We start from the raw sequence: 12,952 nt of genomic DNA on the forward strand, positions 1-12,952 counted from the left end.
ACGGAAATACCCGTAGAACTTTGCATGATGGGAATTATATTACAACGAAGAGTAAACAATAATGGCGGGCGATGAACGGCGATACTACAGCGCGGTACTGAATGTTAGTCTTTTGAACTGCCCGACAGTAACGTGTAAAGAGATTTAGTATACAAGAACAGATTCGCTACACGCCACTGTTTTTGAAAAGAAGCTAAAGTGAAGGAAAACAAAAAATCTATGGATTCCCGATGAGATTAGAGCCGTCGAAGTTAGTACCGGCGTGTCCCAAACCTTATTGAACCTCACGATCGGAATATTTTCAACGATGTTGAGCTCCGCGAAAAATTATGTGGCTGTCCCTGAAAAAATAGAGGAAGATTTGAACATATCAGAAGAAAATAAGGATGAGTCGACTGCTACGTACTGCTCTGAATCTTTGTTAGAAAATTCGCATTTTTCGGACTCTGAGGAAACTCAGAATGCCCAAGGTATTGGTGTGGCCAAGCTCGCTTCGAATTCCGATGAAGCAATACAAGGAGACTGGGAGGAAACAAGCGATAACACTATTGGAGAAGAGGAATTGAGCGATAATCAAATAATAAGTGATACAGATAACAAGGCAGACGATAATTTAACGAGCGCTTCCGGGGTGTCTAAAACGAGCACGAGTGATTCCTCTGAAAACCTCCTTATCTCAAATCAACGTAGGGAACTTTCAGTCGATGACGGTGATGAAGGTTTTCCACTGGTCTCTCGGAAAGCAAACTCAGCCGATGATTTGCTGGATAAAAACTTTGTGAAATGGGCTCATGCCGGTGGGAACACGCTTAGAAACAACGGAGATAAGGAAAGCACTATGACCTCCGAGTCACCAAGCAGTGATGTTGAATTTAGTGCATGCTCTTCGGTTACGAGTTGTACCGAAGACAGTGGTATTAGCTCGACTGTTAGAGATGATGAACTGGAAGAAATTCCTCTTAATAGCTCGAGATTTAGCCCTGAATTATATAAACAAATTTCCAGGCTTTCTGTCGATGAATCGGTAGCAGCTTGGATACCTAAATCATCAAACACTTACGCACCTAGCCCTAACTCTAATGCAAACGTTACGACTGACACAGATGGTGGTAAATCACAGAAGCAAAGTAAACTCAAGTGAGTGTCGTTTTGTATATCATTGTTTAAATATAAATTTTGCTCTGTTTGTACATGTACAAGGATGTTCAGTGCACATTTCAAGGTTATTTGAGATTCCTTTGCAGTGTGCACATTTGAATACAAAATGTACCAACGAAACTGAAAGTAAACGTGCAGGGATTTTCATAAATGTTTCATCAACCTTTGCATGTGATCCCTGTATACAAACTCAAAAAAGCTGGCAAGCCATATGCAAGCAGGTTTTCGTTTGAAAAACTAACTCCACAGCTGTGAGACTATAAATAATAACATGGAGCCTATCTCTGTTCTGCAGTCCCTCGCCTTCCTTATTTTAATTTCACTATGATTACTCTTTTTTTTATCTACGGTATTAACTTCATTTTAAATGTGAATTATTGATGGTGGAAGTTTTATAAATAAGTAAATGTTATTATTTTCATTAACAATGTGATGGGTTCTTGTTCAACCGACAACACTGCATTGTACATGCAGTAACTGATGTACAAGCCTCTGAGATACACTTGGGTATCTGATACTTCTGATGAGGAAGTATGGTGTTCAACATTTGACATTTGAAACTCCAACACAGTGGATAATTGGAGCAAAATATTATGTGTACTTTACAATCTTGACAGAAAGAAGGAAGTTGTAATATGCTCTGAACAAATTCCGAAGTTTGGATTTCACTTTCGTCAATAAGCATAGGATGTGCTCTCAAAAAACCTGAAATGTTTTTTTTTAAGGTAATAAATATATTGTATTTCAAAAAACTGCCAAGTTTACAATGTGGTTGAGAAGTTAACAGTAGCAAGGAAGCTTTTAAGACTCCAAAGATTAAAATGCAGTTTCACATTTTATTTTCTAAGAGGATATCCTGGCGTTTAAGAATAGCCTTTAGGCGGCATGTGAATGGTGCTGTTATTAATGATGGTGGTAATTTACACAACCAGAAATTCATAAGTTGATTGAAGGTGCCTTTTTGCTTTTTGCTTTTACTTTTTTCACCATATTTCTCTACCACAATTTACTTGTAAAAGTGGGAGAGCTGTAGAAAAAAGATTTATTTATTTATTTATTTATTTATTTATTTATGTATTCTTTTTTTGTCAAAAATGGCATAATAATACTCAATGTGGAGTTAGTGATATCAGACATATTCTTGCTCAGTATTGACCATTTGACAACTGACAAACATGTAACCAATCATTTTGCGTGGAATATAATAATAGAAACTTTTAAGTTGTTTTGGCCAAAAATTAATGTTGCAATTCATTTTCTTGGATGATCATTATGCCGAAGGCACAATACATTGTCAGGGATATTTAAACTATTTTGAAAATGTGTTGTTAGGGTTGCAGTTTTTCCAATATCAAGTATGCTTGATATTGTGATGGAAAATATCAAATATCCTGTTGTGTTATATCGCACGCTATTAATACTTTTTTCTTGGGGTTGAAGCATTGCCAGCAAGAACATCGTGTCCTACAACAGTATAAAATTAATTTCAATGAGCATTGTACCTGTAGAACAAAACTCAAGTGTTGAGAATTTACACCATCATTTCCATACAATACATTACATGTGAAACTTTGGCTTCATAAATGTAAATGGGAGATACAGTGTAGCTTAAAAAATATATATTATTTAATTCCTGTAATGTCTGTACTTCATTTGACTCTCACCTTAGGCTGTGCCTTTACACCAGTAGCAAATCAATTGCTGTAGATAATCTGTTATTTTGAGAGGGCTAATATCATTTTAAGAATACCATCTTGTCTTGAGATGAGTTAATAATTTGCATGAATTTGAATGACCCCCAACATATGTCCTTGAATGAATGTATAGCAATAATATTATTTTTTACACTGGGCTTGCAGAAAAACCTTCAATTACTATTTTGCTTTTTTTACTTTTTATTTTACAAACCTGCACTTAAATGCATAGTGAAAAACAAGGTTTCCATGAGTTATTTTGAGTAATGACAGCATTTACTGTTATGTTTTGCAGAGGCTTGTTTTCAAGGTCTTCTGAAAAGCAGTCTATTGAAGGTTGGAAGTTATTTGGCAAGGTGCCTGCAAAAGAGGCGAGAGAAAATGACAGTGAGCTTAACAGGCATCCAGTTTCTTTTGATCGAGGTGATGTTTTTGTATCAGTCTTGGAGTGTCTTTTTGTAGTTCCTTAAGAGGCAACCTATAAAAAGGAATAAGTCATCTGCAGTACAGTGGGACCCTGCTGATAGCATCTACAAGTTTCTTTACTCAGATCCCCTTAATGCAGACACCTTTTATAATGGACAGTCCACTTGTTTTAACTGGTCTCACAGGGTCTGTGATAATGAATTTTAATTTTACAGCCATGGCAGAACCACAACTGCAGTTAACCATTTATTTATTTATTATTTATTTATTTTGATGCCCTAAGTAAGTTATTCAAAAGGTTTGGCTACCCAAAGGGCAAAGGTCCACTGGCCAGCAGTGGACCTTTAGCCAGCCAGCAGTTAATCTGTATTTGTGTAAGTTAAGGTGGCCGAACACAGTTTGCGCGCACTTTATAGATTCTGTTAGTGATGCTATTAAGCTCGCGCTAGGGTTGTGGTGAGCAAATACTATTTATCCCTCAATTTTATACCAAATGGATCACAAAAGTGAGTTTTACTTTTAAAATAACCTAGTTTCTCGTTTGTGAATCCTACATGTACTTCATTTATCACCGAACAAAGAAAGTGAGTTCATGAAGAGCTAAGCCTTTCTGCACGTTTTTCATCTTTGCTGAGAAAACCTAATTAAAAGCCACGCGTGCGCATTTGACCAAAAAATTGTGACTGGTTGTTTTAATGGAGATTAACCGTTTTCTGAGGAACCACTCGTTAGAATTTCGTGAAATTTGTCCAAACAGTTCTCTAAGAGCGTAACTCCCCTACAAACAAAAACCAATATCTAACAGAGGGTATCTTCAAAATACATTAAAGTGCAAAACCAACATTTACAGGAGATCTCTCTGTTAAAATTAAATGAAAGCAGCATCACTATGTCAGTATTTTGTGAGTTTTTCTGGATACAAAAAGTGGAAAAAATCTAACGAGTGCATTTTCTAAAAATGAAGGAAAACGACATGGACGGTTAATAGCTTGCTGCATTGCCATGGCAACAGCACCTTGTTCAACAAGAAGTATCAAAATTTATTCCTGCTTAGTTAATCTTGCACCATGCTAATTTCGGGTACTCAGAAGTAGTTTTTGAATAATGTTTACTAACACCTGTATACTGGAAAACTGTGTTCGGCCATCTTAAGGTCTTTTGTAGTTGCTGATCATAAAAGACAGCTACTGGCTACAATGTACATGTATTAACGAATGATCAGGTGATTATGGCAATCGAGTGGTGGTATCAGTAAGACATTGTTCTTACTACTGTAACAACCTTGATATTCTGTCCAAGAGCAGCTCTAGGTCTCTATAAATCTTATGCTTGGGGGGAAGGTTATGGTCTGTACAGTCTAAAGAAGATGAGCCTGATAACACTTTTTCGTTAGATTTACATGTAGCATATGTACATTTATGTCATTTTGACTGCCCACAAAATGATATTTTCTCTCCTTAAAACCAACAAAAACTTACTTTGTGTTGTAAGGTATCATCACCTAACTTATCAATGAAATAATTTCTTTTATAACTCTACAGGAGATTTCAAGCGCAAGTCTACTGGTGACAAGCCTTGCATGACTCCTCCAAGCTTACGTCCCAAGTTTCTTCCCGCAAAGAAGAAGCCTACAACTGGAAGCTCAACAACAGCACTTATTTTTGAAAACAGGCCAAGGTTTGTAACCAGTCACTTGCATTTTCATGAAAAGTAATGAAATTCCAATTAATACATAGTAAACTTCCTATCACATTAAGATAGAAGTTGCTCCAAATAGGCTCTATTTTGGCACAAAGACAAGTTATCATGTAAAAAACTTGTTGCATATTTAGTTTGAGTGTGTTTTCAAGAAAATTAATGAAATTCCAAATAGCAGTGATACATAGTAAACTTTGAATCATATTAGACAAAGGTTTTGGCTCAATTGCAGTATCAGTTGTTAATTTTTAGTGAACAAGAAGTTAAGAAAATAATGTATTGTTAATTTACCTTGGATTGCCAGGGATGTGGCTAGCAGCTGGCTACAAGTGAATTCACCAGGGAGGTCATGGTGTGGGTCATTTTGAAGGTGGAAAAGACCAGTCAGACATGCACAAGTCATGTACCTGGTTGCATGATTTTATTTCCACCATCCTTGGGTTATGTACCACTAGTCTGTTGTGGTTACGATTGCCAGTTCACAAAATTCAACATACATGTATGCATCATAGAGGATTTCCTAAAGTATTATACAGTTTGTCCAGGTAGAGCTGATGATTTCTTTAATACCAATTTTCAGTAATCTCCCAGCAAAATCAGCAGCTGAAGAGAGGAAGCACAGAAAACAATATGAAGCAATGGTGGCTGAGGCAAAGAAAAAAGGTAAAAAGCGAGAGAACTACCAACTGAACAGTAACTTTTATTTGCAAATGTTTTGCTCTCACATGTGGTAAGTTGTTTGGTTGGGTCTAGTAGTATTACGAAAGTGGACTGTTCTAGCACAATGACCACCATGTATATCATCATCATCAATCTTTGTTGCATCTAATGTCGCATAGGGCACCAGCTGAAGATTTCCACTCTGATATTGTTTTGGCTACACTGAACATTGTGACCCTTCAGTGCAGCTTCTCCACCCAAACTCACCTCTTTCATTTTTTAACATACATCTCAACATGCTAACATCCAGTTCTATCTCTCAACTAAATTGCAAAAATTGAGAAAACGGTTACCTGATATATGATTGTTATCATAACCATCTAGTTTAAACCTTTCAGTAAAGTGTCTGCCTGTGCCCAGTGAAGTTACTTTAGGTAATTACACTGTACATATGTAATGTAAAGTTGTTTGCTCTTGCAATCAGGACTTAAACTAGCACTTGCAATATGAAGCAAAGCATTCAATCATCAGTGCCACCCCAGTATTACTTCACTGGTGCCCATTTATACATGATAACATGTACCCCTGGATGGAGAGAATTTGGAGAAATGTTTCCCTGTCTAAGGAAACAACAGTAGAGTTGAGGTGTGAAACATTGACCTTCAGATGAAAAGTACTTTGAAACCTCTTGGCAACCAATCCTATCCAAGATGCAGAGATACTTTTATGTACTTAATTATTTGCAAGCATATAAGTGTGGATGTCCTTGTTATTTCAGTCAAGAAGAGCCATTGTTTAGCAGAGATTGCCAGATTCCTTTTATTTGAATGAGACATTTAATGGATTTTTTGTTGTCTTTGTGATTGTAGAATTAAAGGATCTGAGGCTTCAAGAAAAGAAGTTAAAAGAGAAGTTCAAACAAGAAGATGGAATTGTTTCCGCTGTCTCTTTGTGGACAAATGAGATATTACCCAACTGGGAAACAATGTAAGGTTTACGTTATTTATTTTTATCAATTAATAGGTCTGTAGCATACAAGGAACCAAAGGGCTGCATGGAGTTAGCCTGAACAGTTCAGAGTGAAATGGTTCCAGTGTCAATAAAAAAAAACATGAACATTATAACTACTTCTGGGGTGTTATTGTTTATAAGAAAAAAAGAAACAGCCAGAAGGCATAACAATAATCACCCTTGCTGTTTGTAGTTTAATCTTCTGCTTACATGTAACAGTGATCTCTGATGATTGGTGTTGACTGCTTTTAGGATTGGCCAAGCCTGTAATTCAGTTATCTACACTGCATTATTTGTGTCCAGTACATGTATCACCAAGGTTTTCAAAGCCAAGCTAATGCACCACTTTCGTCATTTGATGTTGATGACATTCCAGTGAGAATGCCACTCACGGCTGTATAATTTATAAAACTTATTAACCCTGCTTCATTTCTCATAGTCAATGCTTTACAGCAATAATTTATTTTAACTTCATTTTTATTTACAGGCAACATGCCAAGAGGACAAGAGATCTTTGGTGGCAGGGTCTTCCTCCAAGTGTGCGAGGAAAAGTTTGGAAGCTGGCGATTGGAAATGACCTTCACATTACTCGTGGTATGTTCTCCCCGAGTGTTGCTTGACAAGTTTGTTGTCATCGTCATGCACAGAAAACAATCTTTTACAGTTCGACCTTTTTTGTGCTACTTTAATTTTAGACCAGGAAAATGTTATAAAGTTTACTGTATTTTCACAGTTTGTAATTTGTATTAAAACATTTTGGGGGAACTCCTAAGTTCATTTTCATGCGGACAAACCATGAAAATGTAATAAATTAGTTTTGGTCATGATGCAAGGCAATAGAAGATGCATCGTGCTAGACAGACAACCACAGCCCCTGGGTACAAACCATATGTGAAGTCAATAATAGGTTTCTCTGTTTCTTTTTCAGAATTATTTGACATATTCCAGTCTCATGCATATGAAAAGTTATTCACAACACGACTGAACAAAAAGAAAAACCAGGTGCAACAGACAGTCGCAGAGCTACCAGCCAGTGATCACCCTGTGGTCAGCAAGGCCCACACAGTCGAACTCATCATGATGGATGTCTCGCGTACATTTCCATCGCTTTGTATATTTCAGGAGGTATAAATTGAGCTATCATCCAAAATAACACCAATGAAACAATAAATACATGTAGTCTAAGAATAATTATTATTTCTGTATGTGCCACAAGTTGTAGGCTCACATTATTGAATACATGTAACTTTCTAAGACTCAAATAACCTTTTCTCACAAACCCTTGAAAGGAATTGTATTATAGTACCAGTTATCTGTTCATGTGTGTTTAGGACAAGTCTTGACAATTTCTTCACACAATGTAAACCCGCATTACAGTTCCTGGTTTTTTTTTTTAATCTTCCTGTGGGAGCATGAAATAAAATTAATTATGATAATCAGTTTTCTTGTAAAAGGAAGGTGTGTTAATTTTGATGTTATCTTGTTACTGCAATTAACTGTGTCATTTCAGATAGACCAACTTCACTGATCCATCCTTAAACAACAATTTATTGAAAGTAAATATTTGATGCAGTGCTATTTGTATGTATCTTGTTTAAGGGTGGTCCATTCCATGATGTCCTTCACAGTATTCTAGGAGCATATACCTGCTACCGACCTGATGTGGGATATGTAAGTTATCTAATGCTACAGAAAGTTTAAATGAAACAGTAATATTTCATCGTTACACATCCCTGTGCGAGTCATTGATTGCATTAATCTTTCATTTGTCAGGTTCAAGGAATGTCATTTCTTGCGGCAGTGTTGTTATTGAATATGGAGCCATCAGATGCATTTATCTGTTTTGCAAATCTTCTAAACAAACCATGTCAGTTGGCATTCTTCAGAGTTGACCACCCCATGGTAGGAAAAATGTACTCTCACCAATAATACATGTATATACACCATTCCATTCTTGGACCTCCACTATTGAAAGGTTCGCTGTAGTAACGGTTTCATGTAGACAAATGCTAGGAAGATATATTGAGATAAGACTAGTGAACAACAGGCTGCAAACTGTATACATGTACACTTTTATTTTAATTAATTTATTTTTTTATGTAAAGGAAGGAAAGTAGGGGTTGGCATGAATTGCAAATAACCAATCCCTCAGCTCTTGGTCCAGTTGTACATTGTAGGTAAACACACAACACACATAATTTTCCTCAAACATCCTCCATGAGCTCTTATCTCATGTTTCATATTTTTGCCTTTTTGGCATCAATAAACTGGGTAGAATTTTGAACAGTATTGTTTGTCTGAGGCAGTAAACATGGAGTGAATCCCTCAGCCTTCCCTCCGTCAACAGTATGCAGTATTTCTAACGAGTGGCTGTTGGTTATTTCAATTTACATGGCACCAAGGGGGTGCTAGATGGTGGGTCGTGCTTCTTTGAGGAATAAGCATTCACATCATTCTTGACCTTTTTTATTTTGATTTAGTCAAGTCTTTTAAAGATGTTTTGTCCAAAAATTACATTTCTTGATTTCTTAGGTAGAACTCCTCTTGTACTGTACTTGACTCGGTGAATTTGATAAGGTCCATCAAAAGGATGTTGGCATCATGTAATGGCAGAATGATCATTACTCATTTAACTTGATTTAATGTCGTCTGTTTAGATGATTGCTTACTTTGCTGCCTTTGAAATGTTCCTTGAGGAGTTTGTCCCCACACTTCATATGCATTTTATTGAAGAGAACTTCACTCCAGATATGTACTTGATTGACTGGTAAGAACAATGATATTAATTTTTTTTTAAGTTGTTACATTGTAATTAAACCTTTCCTCTTTTTCATTATTTTGTATGTTATAAAAACGCAAAACGCGTACGTATACCACAGATTTGTCACACAGACTCAAAGTAGTAATGTAGAACGCCAGGTTAGACAGTATTGCTCAGTAGCGTTCATCTGAGTGTTTAAAGGTGAGGATAATTTTTTATCCCAAATCAACAGCTTGAATTACCTTGTGCAGTGAAACGAATGGCTGTAGGACTTCATCAACAAGTTTGAAGTTTTGAACCACTCTATTGTTATTCATATTGAAGCATTATCTCTGAAAAACTGAGTGAACTCTGACTAACTGTGTTTAAATTTGAACCACTTCAGGACATTCACATTGTTTAGCAAGTCCGTACCTCTGGATACTGCCTCACGTGTGTGGGATGTCTTCTGTAGAGACGGGGAACCATTTTTATTCAGAGCTGCTCTTGGTGAGTCTATTTTTCTTTCATTAGTTGTTTTTGACTACACTGCAGACTAAATTTTTCACCTCCCTGTACTACAGCTGTAGCCTTGAATTAACATCTTCAAAGGCAACATTTGGGGGTTGCATGGTAGCTATGAGTGTTTGCACAATTCAAACCAGCATATTTCCACGTACAGTCAAAATAATAACCTTGAGAAGAGGAGGCATTGCGAGGGGATGACAAAGCAGCAAATTTACCTGCTCACCAGCAGATAGGGCAACCAAGGAACCTCTGGTGCATTACATAAATTATATTTACTTGAAATGGTAAAGCTGTAGGGTTCTTCACAGCCATTGCTGGGCACAAGGAGAGGGTAACAGTCCTTACCAGAGGAGGGAGAGGGTGCAGTTTTAATAAATGTTGTGTTTCTTGGTCCTTTCAGCATTGGAGCTAGTATCTTAAGCCGCCGTTACATGTTGAAACTTTTAGCTGAAACTTGTGTGCAACAGCGCTGTGGTGTTACACGGTGAAACTCTTGTTCTTCCATCACTGCGACCGTTGCGAGCCGTTGCAGAAGTAAAAAGCGGTTCTACTTTTCGTGAAACTTGTCTCGCAACTGAAGTTCGAAAAAGTTTCACGAAACCGACTATGTTACACAGTGCAACGCCTGCTGAAACTTGTTTCGCAGCGCCGTTGCACACAAGTTTCAGCTAAAAGTTTCAACGTGTAACGGCGGCTTTAACGTAAACTTAATGAACACAATGTGTCCTTTGTTTCTCAGGGATACTGAAGTTCTACTGCGAGGACTTACTGCAAATGGATTTTATTCATCTTGGTCAGTTTCTTTCCAAGTTACCAGATGACATCCCTACTTCTCTTCTCTTCCAAACAATTGCCTCAATTAACTTAATGGAACAGAAATTTACTCAGACACTGGCGGCACAAAAGGAAATCGCAGCACAAATCAAAAATGTTACTTCAACCACAAAATGAAAAAATATGGTGGGAATTCAACTGCTTCCTTCCGCATGAAATTAATTTGGTCTAAAATGTGGTATGACAACTTCATCACATGATATGCCAACCATGCAATATTTAACAATTATTCCACGACTGCACATTGGATGCAACATGATAGACAGCCAACAAGGCGCGTAGCGCCGAGTTGACTATAATCACCTCATATCCAACAAGCGAGAGTGGAATAATTGTTTTATTAAAAATAACCACAAAAAATTGCTAAATCATGCTGGTTTAGTGATATTTTTTTCTCTCCCTGACTCATAATCTTGAGAAGAACAGGCATTATTAGGGGATGCCAAAACAGTATATTTGTGGCCCACATTTGTGGGGCACGGTGTAATGGCTCATATACCATGGCTGCTAAACCAATCAAAACCCTAGAACTTTGTTATCCAATGAGTCATTTTTTAATAATATGCAATATTGAGGAATGTCGCCTCTTATGCTCCTGTTTGAATGGTTGCCTTTCTCTCCTTCAATTTGTTTTTGTTTTTTTTTTTTGTGTTTTGTTTTTTGTTTTCTGTTCTTGTTTTGTTTTGTGTTGTTTGTTAGTTTTTTACACTCAGAAAGTTATTATCCAATAATTTGCTATGTAATAAATAAATTGTCAGATGTTTGGGTGTATTTTTTGTACCATAAAGAGAATATAAGACTAGCGGGCATTTTACAGTTCTACAGTCTCGTTTTTGAAAACTAGGTCAATTCTGGCCGTCCTCAGACCTCAGAAATCAAAATGCTCATCATTGTAGATGGTGAACGAAAAAGACAGGAAAAGCTATTTATTGGTTGCCCTCGGAATATGTAGTTAGGCATTTTGTACCGAATGTAGCTCAGGTATGGTGTTACGATAAAAAGTGTATTGACTGACCAGGATGTCTACAAGGAAAACTGTCTCAAGGCCATCACTTTGAGTAAAACCCAGAGTAAAACCAAAGGCTTTTCCTTCAACCCTCCGAGTCAGTCAATAATGAGACAAATTAAATTGCATTGATTACCGTATACCGTTAGATTCAAAGGTAGAATGAAATGCGTATTATTATGGGCAACTATGAATTACATCACTCAAAAAGTGTACTTTAAGAATAATATATCACCGCTCATTTCCGCTCACTACAAAAATCTATTTTGGTAACTTGACGCTGTAAAATAGAGGAACAAAAGTCAAGAGTATTCTTATATACTGCAACATAACTCTTGTTCAAACATTTGTATAACATTTGACAGTATTTTGGTTTCACGATTGTCTTCGATGTTGCTTCTATGACGGAAGATCGTTTGTAAAACAAGCTATGGTAATCCTACCAAGATCTAGAAAGTGCTTCCGGTTGGCTAAAAACATGTTAGTAAAAATAAAACCAACCAGATGCGCTGCTCAGATCCGGGTAACGTTAGCAGAAGATTTCAGGGACATAAAGATTACTTTAAAATGTTATGGATCGTCAAGAAGTTTAAATTTGGCTGGGGTGAGGGGTATATATAAATGTTATAGATTACATGATTGTTTTCTTTATTAAAGTACGGTAATTAGTTTATTATTTTTAAAGAACTCTAATTTAGTTTTAGGTGCAAAAGTATCGACTCCATCTAACTGGCAGCTTACTTTTGCTTGAAGTAATTTTCTATTTGCATTTATCGAGAGTCAATATTTTGGTAATGGATCTGATATATGGTATTATTAAAATGAAAGGGTAACAAGTCAAAAGGGACTTTGTCTGGTAAATCATGTAAATATGTGTTTGAAAACCATTGGAAATAAACGTTTAGTACAATAGTTTCAGTTTCATGTTCGTGTCAAATTTGATTGTTTGGTACACTTGAAAGAAATGACTGGTTACAGTTGAGAGATATGATCATTTGAAAAGGGATTGCCGGCAAAACAGCTTCATCGCCAAAAGTGAATGTTGAAGGATGGTTATCAATCCCACTTCTCAGCCTAAATTTTGCCCAAATCTCTTTCGCATGCAAGATGCGTGGACAACAAAAACCCAGAAAATTCTCTCTGTACGTAGTCTGATTTGTTCGGTCAAACCCGATTGGTGGAATCGAGACCAGCCAA

The 12,952-nt window shown here is 36.7% G+C and overlaps 1 protein-coding gene across 1 annotated transcript; it reads left to right on the forward strand.

The window, feature by feature from the left end:
• Nucleotides 1-51: 51 nt before the first annotated feature.
• Nucleotides 52-12,679, forward strand: LOC146472626 (TBC1 domain family member 12-like). Its single transcript, XM_085119373.1, has 12 exons — nucleotides 52-1,137; nucleotides 3,148-3,275; nucleotides 4,820-4,955; nucleotides 5,557-5,639; nucleotides 6,506-6,623; nucleotides 7,135-7,241; nucleotides 7,576-7,772; nucleotides 8,247-8,318; nucleotides 8,421-8,549; nucleotides 9,305-9,414; nucleotides 9,794-9,897; nucleotides 10,655-12,679. Exons 1-12 carry the CDS (start codon nucleotides 308-310, stop codon nucleotides 10,864-10,866), a joined length of 2,226 nt encoding a protein of 741 aa, XP_084975499.1. The 5' UTR covers nucleotides 52-307; the 3' UTR covers nucleotides 10,867-12,679.
• Nucleotides 12,680-12,952: the final 273 nt, after the last annotated feature.

The sequence above is a fragment of the Pavona decussata genome, unplaced genomic scaffold (genome assembly GCF_977016875.1).
Source record: "Pavona decussata unplaced genomic scaffold, jaPavDecu1.1 SCAFFOLD_98, whole genome shotgun sequence".
Taxonomy (NCBI): Eukaryota; Metazoa; Cnidaria; class Anthozoa; order Scleractinia; family Agariciidae; genus Pavona; species Pavona decussata.

Bases quoted from the DNA above. Each gene is read 5' to 3' on its own strand.
- LOC146472626 (XM_085119373.1), top strand. From the start codon at position 308: ATGTTGAGCTCCGCGAAAAATTATGTGGCTGTCCCTGAAAAAATAGAG. The intron at 8,550-9,304 runs GTAGGAAAAATG...TCGTCTGTTTAG, and splicing joins TCAGAGTTGACCACCCCATG to ATGATTGCTTACTTTGCTGC. The intron at 9,898-10,654 runs GTGAGTCTATTT...TTTGTTTCTCAG, and splicing joins TTTATTCAGAGCTGCTCTTG to GGATACTGAAGTTCTACTGC.